This window comes from Chiloscyllium plagiosum, chromosome 2 (assembly GCF_004010195.1).
Source record: "Chiloscyllium plagiosum isolate BGI_BamShark_2017 chromosome 2, ASM401019v2, whole genome shotgun sequence".
NCBI classification, from domain to species: domain Eukaryota; kingdom Metazoa; phylum Chordata; class Chondrichthyes; order Orectolobiformes; family Hemiscylliidae; genus Chiloscyllium; species Chiloscyllium plagiosum.
The window spans coordinates 30935246-30954302 of NC_057711.1; the positions used below are offsets into that span (position 1 = coordinate 30935246).

The 19057-nt window shown below is 42.8% G+C and overlaps 1 protein-coding gene across 2 annotated transcripts in view; it reads right to left on the reverse strand.

Moving 5' to 3' along the window:
- The window catches only part of jmy (junction mediating and regulatory protein, p53 cofactor), a 120037-nt gene extending 116276 nt beyond the window's left edge, over positions 1 to 3761 (reverse strand). For both annotated transcript variants that reach the window (XR_006314115.1, XM_043706859.1), the window contains exon 1: positions 2710 to 3761. Coding sequence is in view for 1 of the 2 variants with exons in the window: in XM_043706859.1 (XP_043562794.1) it covers positions 2710 to 3615 (906 nt within the window). In the remaining variant the exon portion in view is untranslated. The remainder of the gene's footprint in view (positions 1 to 2709) is intronic.
- Positions 3762 to 19057: the final 15296 nt, after the last annotated feature.

Genomic DNA, 19057 nt, shown 5'->3' on the forward strand with positions numbered 1-19057 from the left:
TGACATGATCATGGGTGATCTCAATTTGGCCTCAAGTCCACTTTCCTGCCCATTATCAACCCATCAACCTATTACCAACTAAAAATTTGTTTTTCTCTTCCTTAAATTTTCTCAATGTCCCAGGATCCACTACACCAAGGTAGTGAATTCCAGATTCATGACCCTGTGAAGGAAGTAATTTCTCTCCATCTGTTTCAAATCTGATGTCCATTATCCCTAAAACTATGGCCCCAGATGAGGAAACATCTTTTCTAAGTCTACTTTGTCAATCCCTTTATACCTCAATTAGGCCTCCTCCTCTAATTCTTCTTTGCTCCAGAGTGCATCAGCCCAAACTGCTCAAGCTAACTAAGACGAACCCTTTATGTGTGGAATCAATCTACTAAACTTCATCTGAACTGCCTCCAATGCAACTACATCCATCCTCAAGTGAGGTAACCAAAATTGTGCACAATGATGCAGGAGCTGCCTCACAAATGCCCGGTAAAGTTGCAGTCATATCTCCCTACTTTTATATTCTATTCATCTAATAATAAATACCAAAAGTCCATGTGGCCTTCCTTATTACCTGCTGTACTCTCATGCTGCACATTTCTGCCATTCTTCCATGGGTACATCCAGATCTCTCTAAACTGAAGCATTCCTGAGTTTCTCTCCATTTGGATAATAAGTCACTTTTCTATTCCTCCAACTAAAATAGATAACCTCATTATTATCACATTATATTAAAACTGCCAAATCTTGGCCCAAGAAGATTTGATACTCTCTTCCTGAGAAGGTGGTGGAAGTAGCTTCCTTGAATTTTTTTAAAGACACAGGTGGATAGATTCTTGGTAAGCAAGGGAATGATAAGTGATAGGTAGGAATGAAGATTTGAGTTTATCAAATTAGCCATGATATTATTGAATAACAGAATGGGCTCAAGGACAAAAGGCCTACTCTTGCTCCTAATTCTTATGGATGTTCATAAATTGAATGTGTTTTTCCTGCATGAATCAAAAACAGAAAAACAAAATAATTCAAGTCACAAAGATAGAGAGATATTTCTGTGAAACAACTATTACACATAAGCAAATGGACACATCTATATATGAAGTATACGTATTTTTTCTTTTAACAATATAAATTTGACACATTTAATGCAAGAAACTTGTAAATGCATCAACTCATCACTGCACTTCAATTTAGTGCTGAATGCAGTTTAACACCAGTATAAGTCTATCCTCAATGGATAGTTAGAAAAGGTGAACAATAATGTTAAGATACTTGTCCATTTTAAAAGGAATACAGTAAATATTAAAAGCTACCACCATGGTTGAACCAACTCACATTAATTCATCCCCAAGATCGTAGTGGTAGATCCCACCAATTGCCAAAAGGAGATGATGTGTTTGTTGCTGAAGTTAAAAAGTTGTGTTCTGTGAATATATGTCTAAAACAGGATATTTTAGTAGTTTTTTTATTGTAAAATTCTTGTATTATATGGTAAAAGTACAAAATTAAACTTAATTCCACAACATGATAAATTCTGCCCTATTGATTATAAGGGTAAATCAATGAGACAGTGCAATCATGCAGGGAAAATCAGTTTGCATATGCTTGAAATGCAAAGTACACTACATAATATTTAATATATCATTCTTCATTCCTTCGTAAAAGGGTTAAAAACGTGAGGCAATACACATTTCACAGGTGGTCAGAATAGCTGGTTTTACTTGTCACTGCCAGCCTCAGGCTATTCTATGACAATGTGGTTGTGTTTGCAGAAGAGCTTGACCTATTAAGGTTGTAGATCACATTTCCATCATGTAAATCAACAGATGACAGGCAGAAACAATTTAAAACAAAGAGATGTAAAAGTTAAAAAATGTCCACACTGATTTGATAGAAATTAAGATTGACTTCCACAAATAGTCTGATTATTTGTAAAATTTCAGTGCCATCTCCACTTTACTGGCAACTAGACCTTAAAAATTAATTGAAGATCTTCAATTTATGTAGTCCCTCAACAGAATTTTTCAAAGCACTTTATAATCATTAAAGACTTTTTTAAAAAAACGTGAGATTATTACAATTCAGGAAACACAGGAAATAATTTGTGCCCATCAAGATTCCACAAGCAGCAACATAATAATGACCAGACAATTTGTTTTTGGTATATTGGCCAAAGTACAAAAACTGGCCAAAAGACCAGAAAATTTCCCTTCCTTTTCTTGTTAATGGTGTTTACATCCACCTAAGAAGACAAGCAGAGTCTCATTTAAACATCTACTCTGAACTACAGCATGCTTCACACTCCCTCAGGACTGAACTGGAGTGTTAACTTCTATTTTTGGGCTTGTGTCCTGAAATAGAACTTGAATCCACAGCCCCTCGATTCACAGGCTTGAGTGTTACCAACTGAGCCATGGATGACACTCTAATAGCAGACATTAAAGAAAACAAAGAAGTAGCTTGCTTTCCAAGTATAACAGCAAACATAGCAGATTGCTTTTGACCTAGTTAGTGATTCATTAAATGAAAGTTGCACAATCCAATACAAAGATATATCTCCATTGTAACCTACTTGGATGGTCATTACTCATCCAACTATTAAGCCAAATGCAATAGCATTGAGAAACTAAGATTAATGTTTAATAAAGATTAAATAAAATGAAGTTTTATCATATAAAATGTAATATTCAATCATTTGAAATCAAGTAGTCTCACCTCCTGTAAACGTTTTTTTGCTCTCTGCAATACCTCTTCATATCCTTTCTGCCTCAACTCACTCAAGCTCTCATAATACTCATCCGGGTTATCGTTTTCAGTAAATAGGAGATGAGAAAGAATTTTCCACCCACAGACATCCAGAGCATGGCCAAGGTAAACTTGAAGTTGTAAGCATAGCGAGTCCATCTCTCCATCGATCACTTCAGATGCACCAAAGAGCACTGACCACATCCCTGAGGGTTCTTCAGGAAATACTGGCAAACAAGGTTCTAACTCCGAATTCACAGCACAAAGTTGTTGATGAATGGATCTCAAATCCTGGAAGGAGAACAGTCCGGCCCAGCTACAATCATCCGGTATCACAATATCCTTTTCTTGGTCCTGATCCCTATCCGCTGCCGTGGCAGAATCGTGAAGATGAATAGTGTCCTGAACTGGGCCTAAGATATCAGCCTCACTCGGAAGAGGACCCATCGCTCTTGTATCGCCCACAGGAACCGCAGAGAGCCCCGGTTCTCCTTGAAGTGGACTCCTTACTCCAATTTCCTTTGCTGTTGGGCTCTTGATGCTGGTCCGTCCTCGGGCTGGACTCCTGAGTGTAGCCGCTCCACTCCGGGTCGGACTCTGGATGCCAGCATCCCCTCGAACTGGGCTCCCGGCCTGGGGGCCTTGTGATTTCCGGACCCCCTCCTCATCTTCCTCTCCCTCCCGCCTTATCCGCTGGTCCCTCGCCCCAATCCTCTTCCTCTGCACCGTCCTGTTGTGGCAGGTTATGGCGAACTTTCCCTCCACTTCATTCCAAGCCACGATGAAAACAAACTTGTGCTTTTCCTTCTCGTCGAAGGCGTTGGGTCTCACAGCCACCCAGTCCGACTCCAAGTTGTCTTCCACGGCGAATGACATCGTCTATATTCTCTCTGCCCACCAAGACAACGGACGGTGGAAAATAAGGAGAATATTTCCCCCCCACCACCACCACGCCAGGAGACAAGAGCCGCCACACCATCCGTTACAAGTTCAGAGCTGGACCAGCCATCTTGGCTCACACCGTTCCTTGAATTCCTCTCCCCCCCCCAACTCTCCCTATCCTCCTACTCCTCCTCCTCTTCCTTCTGTCGCTTCTCCAGAAAGATCTCCGAGACAATGCGGACTCCTCACATCACGTGTCACCATCTGTTTACAAACGGACGCGGCAGCGCTCGCGACGACGTACAACCCCAGCAACCTCGCGCCGGCAATGGAATGTTGTCGCTCCCGCCGTTCGACTGCAGGTTCCCCCTCCCCTGGCGCCTGACTCGCCTCGCGGGCGCCTTCCGAGATAGCACCCGGGGGGGGGGGGGGTTAGGGATGTAAGGCTTGCGTCACAAAAACCCGTTTCCTCCCTCTACAATGTTGTTGTCTTTCCAGCCGCTCTCCACCCCCAAGACACATACAGACGTCTGACGTATGGCGCCCACGTATGCACGCCGAGCTCGTGGACGTGAGGGCGCCGCGTGGACACTGGGCCGCGCGCATGAAGGGTTCCAATCCGCAGTCATCGGCATCAACAGCGCCCTCTGTTCTGATCTAAGCTGGAGGACCTGCGTTGGGGGGATCACGTTCCAAATCTCATGCATTGGGATAATAGGGATAGGGAATGTGTGTATGAGGGTGGGTGTATGTAAAAGTTACCATGTCCACATTTAAGGACGATGCAAAAGTCTTAGTGGGAATGTGAGGCACCTACAGATAGATTTGGACAGACTTAGTCAACAGGGCAGACAGAGCATAATCAAAAGTTGTTCGAGAAACTCAGCAGGTGTGGTAGCATTTGTACAGAGAAAGCACAGTTAACATTTCAAATCCAGTGAGTCTTCTTCAGAATGTAATGTGGAACACTGTAGAACATAACGTGAAAACATGTGAGCTCATCCATTTTTGTGGGAGAAACACTTGTGCAGATTATTTCTAAAATGGTAAGAAAAACTGTACTGCTGGGGCACCATAAATTTGAAATCTTAAGGCAGAGAGATTAGTCACCTGATTTTGAAGATACTTATCTCAATTACTATTTTGCTCTGCAGAGATATTTGATTTTTTTTTCTTTTCCTAGCTCTAAACTCGTTTCTATTTGAAATAAGATTCTGGATCAGTGGTGCTGGAAGAGCACAGCAATTCAGGCAGCATCCGAGATTTTGAAGATACTTATCTCAATTACTATTTTGCTCTGCAGAGATATTTGATTTTTTTTTCTTTTCCTAGTTCTAAACTCGTTTCTATTTGAAATAATCCAGCCAGAAAATCAGCCAGCTGTACAAGTGAATTTTGACTGTCTTCTGTTCAAGGTCAAAAGTCACACAACACCAGGTTATTGGCAAGCAGGTTTATTTGAAATCACAAGCTTTTGAAGCGCTGCTCCTTCATCAGATGAAGTGAAGAAATGCATATAGGCACAGAATTTGTGGGCAGAGAGTTCAATGGACAGAGACATCAAAAGATCATACAGATGGTGTGAGTGGAGTGTTGAATAATAAGTCTCTGCAGGTGATCAAAAGTGTCAGATGGTGTGAGTAAAGTATCCATAACTGAATAGTAAATGAAAGAGATGACTTATAATCCAATCAATTGAGGCAGAGAGATAATTACAAGCAATTAAAATCACCTGATGAAGGAGCGTCGCTCCGAAAGCTAGTGTGCTTCCAATTAAACCTGTTGTTGTGTGATTTTTAACTTTGTACACCCCAGTCCAACACCGGCATCTCCAAATCATAATTAAAAATAAAGTGGTGCTAGAGACAAACCAAACGGCTGGAATAACATGATGTTTATCAGAGTCACATGCTGAGGGTCAAATCAAAATTACGTGATTCAAAATTGTACAAACTTATTAAGTAGAAAGATCATAACAAGATATCAAGGCGATGGTTTTAAAACAGGACAGTAAGGAAGTTCAAGTGTAATAAACTTCATATCATCAGTATTTGTAACTGGGGACTCTGTTTCTTTGAGGAGAAAGTGAGGTCTGCAGATGCTGGAGATCAGAGCTGAAAAGGTGTTGCTGGAAAAGCGCAGCAGGTCAGGGCGGTGCTGAATTTGATGGATTTGACTGAGACAGGGTGCGGGGAGGGGAAATGAGGAAACTGGTGTAATCCGAGTTCATCCCTTGTGGTTGGAGGGTTCCTAGGCGGAAGATGAGGCGTTCTTCCTCCAACCGTCTTTCTACCTATCACATTTCCGACGCCCCTCCCCCAAGTCCCTCCTCCCTACCTTTTATCTTAGCCTGCTGGACAAACTTTCCTCATTCCTGAAGAAGGGCTTATGCCCGAAACGTCGATTCTCCTGTTCCCTGGATGCTGCCTGACCTGCTGCGCTTTTCCAGCAACACATTTTCAACTCTGTTTCTTTGTCAGATTTTAACAAAATCAATTTTTCTTTGGTTCAGTTTCTTGAGCTGTGCTGAATTTTCCTAAAAACATTGACTTCAAACTATTGCTGAAAATTGTTATTTTATGATTGACTACTCTATTTTTAGTCATGAGAAGTGAACAACCTGTTCAATTGCTGGATCTTAAATGTACACAGCTCAGTATGTTGAAGGCCAAAATTATGACAAGTTGTATTCATGGTGGGCTAGATATGCAGAAATCATAGTCTGAACAGGGATTTGGAGTTATATTTAGAATACTACATCAGAAAGTGGCAGTGTGTTGAAAGACTAGTGCTTTTTTTTCAAATGTGCTTTCTGTTTTTCTGAGCTTCTTGAGAGTAGATGTAAATTCTTCAAACAGATAACTGTCACCTTAGAAGTTTGACTTAACGCAGTAAGTGTTCCTCAGAAAGAATAGAATCCCTACGGTGTGGAAACACGATATTTGACCCATCAAGTCTACACCAAGTCTCAAAAGAGGAGCATTCCAGCCAAACCCACCCCATCCCTGTAACCCTGCATTTCCCATGGCTAACCCACCTAGCCTGGACATTCGTGGACAGTATTGGCAATTTAACATGGTCAATCCACCTAACCTACATATTTTTGGAATGTGGGACAAACACAAACACGAGGAGAATATGCAACTCCATACAGACAGTGGCTCAAGGTCCCTGGTGCTATCAGGTGGTAGGACTAACCACTGAACCACTGTGCTGCCCAGAAGAGAGGGACGAAAAACTATTTGCTAGAAGTAGTCAAAGTTATGAGTTTTGATAGAATAGCTGGGAGGGGGAATGTTCCTACTCACAAAAGGATTGAGAACAAGAAGGCATTCTTTTAAGGTAATTGGTAAAAGAAGAAAAAGTGATGTGACGGAACCTTTTTCACAGAAGTGGTTAGAGACTGTAATTCACTGCCAGAGAATGTAGTGATGGCGGGTTTAATCACAGTAATCAAAGGGGATATTAAAATTTCTAAGGTTTGCAAAGAAGTAGCCAAAATTCATTGTTTGTGATATGCATTGCATCATTTTATGCATTTCTAGCACTTTCCTCTGAATAGAGTTTGTTTGCAAAAATGCCCTATATGCTCAGAAACAAGATCACAGAATTATAGAATTGTTATGATGCAGAAGGAGGCTATTCAGCCCATTGTGCCCATGTCAGTTTTATTATCTAGTGCCAATCTTCTGCCCTTTCCTAATATCAGTGCACACTATTTATATTCAAATAATCACCCAATACCCTCTTGAATGCATAAAATGAACCTGTCGCCATCACATTTCCAGGAAGTGCATTCAATAACCTAACTTCTCATTGCTCACTGTATGAAAAGGTTTTTTTCTTACATTATCCTTGACTCATTTGAAATCACTTTAGATCTATGCCCCCTCATTCTTTTTGTTTTTACAAGCAGGAACAGCTTCTCCCCATCTAGACCAAAGGTGTGCAGGTCAGGTGAATTGGCCATGCTAAATGTTAGGTGCATTAGTCAGAGGGAAATAGGTCTGGGTGGGTTACTCTTCGGAGGGTCGGTGAGGACTGGTTGGGCCGAAGGGCCTGTTTCCACACTGTAGGGAATCTAATCTATCTACTCTATCCAGCCCACTCATAATTTTGAAAACCTCTATCAAAGCATCTCTGTATCTTCATTCCAAGGGAAACAGTGCCAAGTTCTTCAATTTATCCTTATAACTGAAGTTTCTCATTCCTTGAAACATTCTTGCAAATTGCTTCTGCAGTCTCTCCAATGCAGTCACATCTTTTCTAAAACGTAGTACCCACAATTGTGCTCTTGTCATCCATGCCTCTATTAATAAAGTTGAGAGCACTTTATGCTTTATTAACTGCTCTCTCTGCTACCCTGCCACCTTCAATAGTCTGTGCAAATCTTCACCCAGGACCCTTTGTTCCTTTCCTCACCCCCACCCTTTAGAATTGTACCCCCTATTTTAAATTGTCTTGCAATGTTCTTCCTATCAAACTGCATCAGTGTTGCATTTCCCTGCATTAAACATCACCTGCTACCTAACTGGAAGAAAGTGAGGACTGCAGATGCTGGAGATCAGAGGCAAGAGTGTGATGCTGGAAAAGCACAACAGGCCAGGTAGCATCCAAGGAGCAGGAGAATCGACGTTTCGGGCATAAGCCCTTCATCAGGTTCCTCAACGTTGATTCTCCTGCTCCTTGGATGCTGCCTGGCCTGCATCTGCCACCTATCTGCCTATTCCGCCAACTTGTCAGTGTACTTATCTCCATAAATGTCCTGGAAAAGTAGTAGTGGTCAGTCTGTAAATTAATTGCTTTCAATTTCCATAAATTATTTCTCAGTTGCTCGAAACAAACGTTGACAAAAAACACTGCATCTTTCTCCAGAACTCCTTTGATTAGATTCCCTACAATGTGGAAACAGGCCCTTTGGCCCAACCGACCCACCAAATAGTAATCCACCCAGACCCATTTCCCTCTGACTAATGCACCTAACAGTATGGGCAATTTAGCATGTCCAATTCATCTGACCTGCACATCTTTGGACTGTGGGAGGAAACCAGAGCAAACCCACACATGCATGGGGAGAATGTGCAAACTCCACACAAACAGTCACCCAAGGCTGGAAACAAACCTGGGTCCCTGGTGCTGCAATGCAGCAGTGCCAACCACTGAGCCATCATGCCAGTGTAAAGGCACATTGCAGAAGGAGATATTTGACTGTCTCTACCCCACAACATCCACCGCAGCCACTCAAAGGCAGCATGTCATGGCACAGACATTTCAGGCTTACATGAAGGATCTGACAGGAAGTGCCCTTCTCACTACTATCAAGCAATGCCTTGGTGCTTATTGGAATTGATTTTGACAGTCTGCTCAGGGAACAACTTGACAGAACCTACTGTCTCCTTTTCCCGCAAGGTCTCGAGGACACTACGTGCTGACCACTTCCTGTTGGACCTGTGGTCAGCTGTGTTTTTCTTTGCAAATTTCTCTATGAATGACACTTGATACAAAATGGTCCAACTACTTGGAGCAATCTGTGGCAACAAGGCCAGTGTCATCCTTCACAACATCATGGACAGGTAGAACCTCAGTATATAGTGACAGTTGGTGTTTGCATACCGAGGGTATATGCACAGCTTGATGCAGTCGCACACAATGGTGCCATCAGGATGAGGACAGCGTTGGATGCGTTCTTCCCATCGCCCTTCATCCAGAGTTTTGTACATGGTGTCCCTGCGAACACAACTCATCTTAGACCTCCAGATGAACTGGACGATGGCTCAGGTGACTGCAATGGTGCAAGTTCTGGGAATGGGCCAGACCTGCACCATGTACAATAACAAGAGTGCCTCCCATTGCAACGAGAGGGAGCAATGCTCCCAAAAGCCCAGTTTTTGCCTCCCCTTGGTGACACACTCCTCCCAAGACTTTGCTCAGGCACCAGTCCCTGTGAGCCATCTTCCCAGCATCTTCAGGTAATCTGACCTGATGGTGAAGGGTCGTAAAGGATCGGCCAGCCCAGTTCCCAAAGAACATGGTCTTGCCCTTGCCTTAGTTTATTTTGGCTCCTGAGGCCAGTTCGAACTGGTCGCAGATGCTCATGAGTCTGCGCATGCACTGATCTTTAGGAGGCCGTCATCCATGTACAGGAAGGCTTTGACCTGCTATTTTCTGCTGCCTGGAATAGTCACCCCTCTCAGGCTCATCTGTAGGTGTGTAACCCCTGACAAGGATAAAACTCGGGAGGCAGGCAGGATTGTGGCAAGTGGAAGATTTTTAATCATGCAGAATCTAGTTAATGCAGGGAGAGGACAAAATGCTCCACAACGTGAGAAATACATTTTTACCTTACTCCTTGGCTCAGATTAGAAGAGAGATAAATGACACACTCTGATTATTACGGTGAAAAACGACGTGGTCACTATGTCCTTCTCTCTTGCTCCATATACCCAATACTATCAGACACATAATCAATGATGGGCATTCCAATGAACAGTCCCAGGTTCCCATGATCTTATGGTGTTTAACATATACTATAATCTCTAGGCCTTGGGATCTTCCTAAGCATTCTTTTCATTCACATTCCAAAGTACTCCAAAGGATCTGTCTCAGGCTGGCTTATCTCTAAGGATGGCTTAAATTCTGTTATTCATTGTATTCCATTTTTTCAAATTCAGTTACTCTTATATTTCCCACTATCCTAATTATATATGTAAAATACAAAGGACAGTTAGTTTTAATTTACTTGCTATAAGTTTTGTAATATTGATTTATGTTATAAAGTTCGTCATAATGTGTAAAATAGTACAGCTACTTCTACTGTCAAGACTTTAATTAATGGGCTGTGAACAATCTATTTTTTTCAAGGTGTAAAATAAGTCACTTCCTAAAGCTGGTTAACTTCACATCTAGGTTTAAATGCTTTTCCTTTAATATCTATTTTTATGTTGAAAACTACCCCTTTGATTCTATGAAGAATCTTTAACTAAACCTATTGTTTAATATTGAGAGTAATTAATTTCAAAGAAAGAACTATTTACTACCAAATAACTTTAACTCCCTAAGCAGCTGCACTGACAAAGGCTAATCTAGCTGGTTCCTTATCAAAACTGTCCGGGATGGTTGCTGCTCAAAGCCCTCTTTGGAGTAGCTGTGTTCAAAGGTACCATTGTTCCACCTAAAGGCTAGAAGAGGCTGTTTGTCCTGTTCATCTCTTTGCAACTATTTTGTATTAAAACAAGTTGTTTAATTCTACTTTTCCCAGCTATTTTGTAAACGTGGGCATGGGCCATTTTGGTATAAGTAGGTATGGGCCATCCCTACAGCATCCTTCCTGACGGACTCAGCAAAGGGCTGTATACAACACACAGACAAGGCAGGAGGAGGTGTGCAGCCCTGCCTGACTCCGGATCTGAATGGGAAACTTTCTAATTCCCACTCATTGATTGAGACTGCACTAACAATGTTGGTGTAGACCAGTCAGATCCAATTGCAAGTTCCATCCCCAAAGCTCATTTTGGAGAGCATGTCCCACATGTAGGTGTGTGATATTCTGTCAAAGGCTTTCTCCTAGTCCAGGCTGATGAAGTAGGCATCCACCCCCTTTGTTCTGCACATAGGCGATTGTATCTCTGAGGAGCGTGAGGCTCTCAAGAGATCATCCTGCCCAGACTGCAGGTTTCGTCAGGTGATTCACCGATCCCAGAGCAGACCTGACCCGATTAGCAATGATTTTAGACAGGATTTTGTAGTGTTGCAGTCAGCAGTGAATTGCTTGCCAATTTCTAATTTCCTCCCTCTCCCCGTTCTGCTTGATACCTTTACTCATAGATTCACACATGCAGGTGTTGATACCTTTACTCATAGATTCACACATGTTACCTGCCGGAAGCATGCTGTTGCACACCTCCAGCAGGTCATGGCCAATCAGGTCCCACAGAGCTGAATGCAACTCAGCTGGTGAGCTGGTGAGCTGGCACTTACTGTAAGAACTCAAGAGCCTTGGTCAGCTCATTCAGAGGTAATGACTGGTCCAGCCTCTCCCACATGCTGTTGTCTAAGACCACCATGGTAAAAGATAGGAACAACTGAGGCCATGCTGTTTGTGGGCTTCATGTCGTACAGTCTGGATTAAAAGGATTTGCTGACCCTCAGGATGTTAGACTGAGATGTTATGAAGACATCTTCTTACTTCGGGCTGTTGAGCAACAAGCTGTCCTTGTGCACCTTCTGGAAGAACAAATGCGAGCACCTGTCATCCTACTCCACGGTGCAAGACCTGGACTGGAAGATTATCTTGAAGGCCTCTGAGGGAAGAAGTGAGACCTGCTGGCTCTTCACCTCCATGACATTGACCCCATCATCTGAAGCAGGAGTAGGTTCTGCATGGTTATCTATAGTTTGGACAATTTTCCCTGTCTCTCTCCCCCTTGCCTTCTGAACTCCTTTGAGAATAATAAAGAACCTCTTGATACTCCTCTTGACTGTTTTCCACCAGACCAATGGAGACTCAAAGAGGGGCTTCATGGTTCTCTAACTTGTGTACTCCCTTTTGAGCCCCTCACTGTTTTTTGAGGTTAACATTTTCACATTCAGCTTCCATGTTCCCTTGCCAACCAGCAGGAGTCAGTTGTCAGAGAAGAACACTGTCTTGACGTCAGTGGATTTGACGAAGAACATGCAGGATAGGAAACAGGAAGTCTTTCCTTGAGCAGATAGATATGTCTGGCCATGACCAGGTATATCTATGCTGCACTCTATCTGCAAGAAGGCTGAAGATGTTGTGCAGCTTGGCAATTTTAACCATTTCTGTCAGGAATCTGGACATAGCGTCCCATTTGCTATCAGTCCCTCTGGATCATCCATCCACGTTGAAGATTCAATTGAAGTCTGTGGCCAGAATAACCAGTCTGGACAGCCAGCCATTCACTCTTTACCACTGAGATGTACATGTTAATGAGTTGTAGGGGATGCATTTCTGGTACATGTTAATGAGTTGTAGGGGATGCATTTCTGGACCTAGTGTCTGCTACAAGGAGGTGCCCGCCCACCACCTCCTTAATCTCAGATATGGGGAAGTTGCTGACTTTCAGCAGAATACCCAGGCTAAAGGAATGCCTATCATTCCCCCCCCAACCAAATCAAAAGTCCGTGGGCGCATAAGCTCGACCATTTCCTGTAGCTACTGAGGTTCGGTATCCCGCACTCCTACAGAAACAGGAGGTCCACTTTGACATTGGCTAGGCAAGCCAACATGGAAACACATTGCAGTTTTAAAACCCATTTTGAGATTTTATAGAATTTACCATAGACCCATTGTCTGTTCACCCACGGTCTTGTCACTGAGGGGACTCCCTGCATTCCGATGGTGTTGGCGAACTGTTGGACACACTCCATACTGAGGTAGCTATCTTGTTCGTCTGTGGGGTAATTCTCCTGATCCAGTGTCGTCAGGACCAGGACGAAGCCAGGAAGGTCCAGTTCTGAGTCTAGTAGGAGAACTGTCATGCTGTGCTCCCGATTGCCCAGAGCTGTGGTGCAGTGGGTACCACCAGTTTCCAATGGCTGGAGGTTGGGTTTAACTGGGCCCCTTGGGACATCAGCATAACCGGGTTGGGGGTTGCTCCTCTCTTTCTCCCCCGGTGCTCTGCCTCTCTTTTTCTTGATGGCCATTTCTCTGCACGAATTTGTCATGAGAGGAGCTTCTGGTGTGTCCATAGTGCAGCTGCCTCTTTCTGTTTTGCTGTGGGACCATGGGGGTACAACATGTTTTTCTTCTCCGGTTGTTTCTCACTGGTTTCCACTCCCCCGCCTCCTTCGTTTCCTCCTGCTCCATTGACTCCATCTGTTTAGGTAGAGGTTTAGGTGGTTGCTCTGCCTCCACATTGGCTAACCTTTCCTCCTCTCCAGCCTGTTCCTTCTTCTAGTTGCCCCTTGTTTCAGTTTTCTTGCTGGAGGTTGACACTTTACTGTCCTGTGGGGGCCCTCAGCTCACATTGCCACTTTAGTTCACGTAAGCATATGTGACACTGCCCACCCCCCCGCCACTCCCCCATCTTGGGCAGGCCCTCCCCACACAGGTTGCAGCTCTTGGACTCCTTGCAGTCCTTGGTCAGATGGCTGTCCTGTTTGCAGTTCCTGCTGAGAGTCACTTTGCAGTCCACCGCCATGTGTCCATAGAGAACCCAGTCAGTTCCCCAGCTTAACATTCCAGACCTGATGAATGCAGAACATGGAGCTTTATCTTTGGATTCCTTTTTAGCAATATTTAAATTTCACATCATCAAACAATTGTCTTTTCAAAAACTTCAAGGAATGTTAGTAATGTCACAGCGCATAAACAGTTAAACACTCACTGAATTGGCAAGCATATCCTTTACTTTTAAAACGGCTGGTCAACTATGGAGTGGGAAAAGTGAGGAGACATCCTATTTCTCCTCACCCAACCATAATAAGAATCTTCAAGGCAGTGTGAAAGAAGAGCCAATCACATTCTGACAGCACATTGCGGCAAAACAGACTGGCACCAGGCCATCATATTTTCATGTTTACTCATTTAACATCAGACTGCAGTTATTAACTACTTAGCTAATTTGATGATGCTGGCTGTATTATTGTTATGGTGATAGTTACATTTTTGTGTCAAGCATGCAAGCATCCCTATAATTATGGATTGTTATCCTCCCTGCCTGCAAGATATTGCATCACATGTAGACTGAGTGGTTAAGAAGGTGTTTAGAATGCATGCCTTCATTGCTCAGACCTTTGAGTGTAGGCGTTGGGACAGCAGGTTGAGGTTTTGCTCCTTCTCTAGTAGGTTCATCCACATTCTGAATAAGAACATTTTCTTGTACACACTTAACAAATTCCTCTCCATCCAAGAACTTAACACTGTGGCAGTCCCAGTCAATGTTTGGAAAGTTAAAATCCCCTACCACATCAGCCCTATCATTTTACAGATATCTGAGCTCTCTTTACAAATTAGTTTCTTAATTTCCTGCTGACTATTTGGAGGCCTATACTGCAATCACAATAAGATGATCATCCCATTCTTATTTCTCAGTTCCACCCAAATAAGGAGTATCCTCCCTAAGTGGTTAGCATTGCTGTCTCACAGCACCAGAAACCCGGGTTCAATTCCCACCTCAGGCGTCTGACTGTGTGGAGTTTGCACATTCTCCCCGTGTCTGTGTGGATTTCCTCTGGGTGCTCCGGTTTTCTCCCACAGTCCAAAAGTGTGCAAGTTAGGTGAATTGTCCATGCTAAATTGCCCGTAGTGTTAGGTGAAGGGGTAAATGTAGGGGAATGGGTCTGGGTGGGTTGCGCTTCGGTGGGTCGGTGTGGACTTGTTGGGCCGAAGGGCCTGTTTCCACACTGTAAGTAAGTAGTCTAAGTACAGCAGTAATGTTATTCCCTAATCAAAAACACCGCTCGCCCTCGTCCCTTGCCATCCACCCCCTTTCTCTTCTCCCTATAGCATCTATACCCTGGAACATTAAGCTGCCAGTCCTGCCTTTTCAGCAAAACTTGACCTTCTCTTGAGAATTAAGGCAGGACAAATGACTATGGTGTCAGTGGGGGAACACTTTGGGGCCAATGATCATAATTCTATTAGTTTTAAAATAGTTATGGAAAAGGATTGACCTGATCTAAAAGTTTAAGTTCTAAATTGGAGTGAGGCCAATTTTGATGGTAGTCGTCGAGAATTTTTAAAAGTTGATTGAGAGAGGCCATTCACAGAGAAAGGAACAGTTGAAAAAGTGGGAGGCCTTCAAAAATTAGATAACCAGAGTCCAGAGGCAGACTGTTCTTGTTAGTGTGAAAGGCAAAACTGGTAAGTGTAGAGAATGCTTGATGACTAGAGAAATTGAGGTTCTGTTTAAGAAAAAGAAGGAGGCAGGTATAAACAGCTGGGATCAAGTGAGTCCCTTGAGGAAAAGAAGGGCAGTAGGAGTATACTCAAGAAGGAAATGCAGAAGGCAAAAATAGGACATGAGATAGCTTTGGCTAAGAGAGTTAAGGAGAATCCAAAGAGATTCTACAAATACATTCAGGGCAAAAGAGTAACCAGGGGAAGAATAGGGCCCCCCCCTAAAGATCAACAAGGCTGTCTATGTGTGGAACTGGAAGAGATGAGTGAGATACTATGTGGAAAAAGATATGGAAGCTGGAGAACTTGGAGAAATAAATAGTGATATCTTGAAAAGTGTCCATATTACAGAGGGGGAGGCACTCTATGCCTTAAAACACATAAAGGTGGATAAAACACATAAAGGACCTAATCATGTGTATCCCAGAACTTTGTGGGAAGCTAGGGAAGCAATTGCTGAGCCTCTCGCTGAGATATTTGTATCACTGACAGCCACAGGTGAGTTGCCAGAAGACTGGAGAATGGCTAATGTGGTGTCATTATATAAGAAAGTGTTTAAGGAAAGGCTAGGAATCTATAGACCAGGGAGCCTGCATTGGTGTTGTTGCAGGGGATCCTGCAAGAAAGGATCAGCATGTATTTGGAAAGGCAAGGACTGACTAGGGATAGTCAACAGGGCTTTTTTGTGTGTGGGAAATTGTCTCACTAACTTGACTGAATTTTTTGAAGAAGTGACAAAGATGATTGAGAGGGCAGAGTGGTAGATGTTGTCTAAATTGACTTAAGTAGGGCGTTCAACATGGTAGACTGGTTAGCAAGGTTAGATCACATGGAATTCATGGAGAGCTCGCCATTTGGATACCAACTTAGCTTGAAGGTAAGAGACAGAGGGTGATGGTGGAGGGTCGCTTTTTGGACTGGAGGCCTGTGACCATTGGTGTGCTGCAAGCATTGGTGCTGGGTCCATTGCTTTGTGTCATTTATATGATGTGAATATAAAAGGAGTGGTTAGTAAGTTTGCAGATGACACCAAAATTTGTGGTACAGAAGACAGTGAAGAAGGTTATCTCAGAGTACAACAGAACCTTAATTAGATGGGCCAAGGAGTGGCAGGTGGAGTTTAATTTAGATAAATGTGAGTTGTTGTATTTTGATAAAGCAATTCTGGGCAGGACTAATACATTTAATGGGGAGTATTCCCGAACAAAGAGACCTTGGGGTGTACATTCATAGTTCCTTGAAGATGGAGCCAGAGGTAAACTCCTCCTCTGGGTAGTGAAGAAGGCATTTGGTACACTTGCCTTTATTGGTCAGTGCATTGACTATAGGAGTTGGGAGGTCATATTGCAGCCATACAGGACATTGGTTAGGCCAGTTTTGGAATACTACATTTTGGTATTCTGTTCTCCCTGCTATAGGAAAGATGGTGTTAAACTTGAAAGGATGCAAAAAAGATTTACAATGATATTGCCAGGGTTGAAGGGTTGAGCTAAAGGGAGAGGCTAAATAGACTGGGGCTATTTTACCAGGAGTATTGGAGGTTAAGGGATGACCTTATAGAAGTTTATAAAATCATGAGGGGTAAGGATAGGGTGGATGGCCAAGGTCTTTTTCTTAGAGTGGGGGTCTCCAAAGCTAGAGGGCATAGGTTTAAGATGAGAGAGGAGTGATATAAAAGGGACCTGAGGAGCAACCTTTTCACCCAGAGGGTAATGTATATATAGAATGAGCTGCCAGAGGACGTGGTGGAGGCAGATACAATTACAACATTTAAAAGATATCTGGATGGGTACATGAATAAGAAGGATTTAGAGGGATATGGGTCAAATGCTGGCAAATAAGATCAGATGAATTTAGGATGTCTGGTTGGCATGGACGACTTGGATGAAGGGTCTGTTTCAGTGCTGTTTCCATGCTGTCCAACTCTGTGACTTTGAGCAGTGAAAGAATGCTAACCAGAGAATGCTGTGTGGAGAAGACAAGTTTAATAGGAAGTATTGCATTATTTCTTCTTAATCATTACTCCAGAACCACTGGAGTCTAGAGTGAAAAAAACATTTCAGAACATATTATATAAAATTGTGTTGTATGTAACTAACAAATTGATCACTTTGAAGTGCGTGTAGGAACCCAAAGCAGGCTTTACCTGAGCTGTGGGAATAACTTTCATTAGTTATAATACAAGTGAGTGCTGCTGAAGGAAAGTAAGTTTCAATAGCATTCTTCTCTTCCTCATGCACCTGTGCAGCTTTGAAGATGTATTCTTGTAAGTATCCTTTGAAAGCAAACAAACAACATGTCATTACTTCAAGGTGTGGAAACAATAATGTTTACTGATCATATCGCTGAATGAAATTTCATTTGGAATGTACCTTCTGCCCAAGTAAGTAAAAACTGTCACCATATTAACTCTGTAAAGACTGTGTCTTTTTATTTTGGTGGATTTTTCTCACTGAAATGAGAAAATAAAAAATCAAGGATTTCTGCATGGTTTAAAAGCAAGTAATTTGAGATTCATTGTGAAGACAATTTGTGCAGTGTTTGCAGATGAAACGAAGCCAAGGATTGTGTGCAGATTGAGTTTTGGTTGGAACATGAAGCTTATTCGTTTGTGGGCAAGTGTCCAGGCATTGATGACAAAGGCCTTCTACCTGCTAACAATCATATGATTGGATCTCAAGTAACAAAACAGCTTGAGTTTGGGAACAAGATACAAAGAACACATCAGGTCTCCACCAGCCAGGAGCTCTCTCTCCATTCTCAGCAGTAAGCCACTTTAAACCTGAATGAAAACAGCTTATTATTCCTCCAGAATGTGCTGCAAGCTATGACTTTTAATTGTTAAGTCAGAGACATTTTTATAAGTGAACCAACCACCCTATGCCACTTGAAAATTAGCTGAAGCAATCAGGAAAGGATGGTTGAGAAGCGGCATTCTGAGCAGTGCAAAAGTCATAAGAATCATCACAGCAACCCTTGTGAACAGGAACTACTGAACTGTTTTTCTGATGTTTTCCTCCATCAAAACACTCTGTGTGTGTGTGTGTGTGTAAGGGGGACTTTATAAGAAGATGAGAGTTTAAATTTGTATTGTAGGACCAACAGGTTATAACCATTGGTCTATAGGTAGTGTCTAATCACTTGTAATAAACAATAATTCTTGTTAAGCACAGAACCTTGATTTATGTTTTCTATCATCCTAGTTCTAAAAATTGGGTAACTTGGGGATTCTTTGCATACTTTTGAAAATCTTTAATTTTTAGGCCAAATCCAGGAATAGTGGGGCTTACTTCCATGTGCACTACCCCAAAAAGTTATGACAACCATTATATTAGAATCAAACAGGGTTTTACTGGTTCCAGTGTCCTTCAAAGAACCATCCTTTCCCCCCACCTTATTTCTCATCATTTTGGTGCCCTTCAGCAATATCACGTTTGCAGCCATAACAGTGCGGCACGGTGGCACAGTGGTTAGCACTGCTGCCTCACAGCGCCTGAGACCCGGGTTCAATTCCCGCCTCAGGCGACTGACTGTGTGGAGTTTGCACGTTCTCCCCGTGTCTGCGTGGGTTTC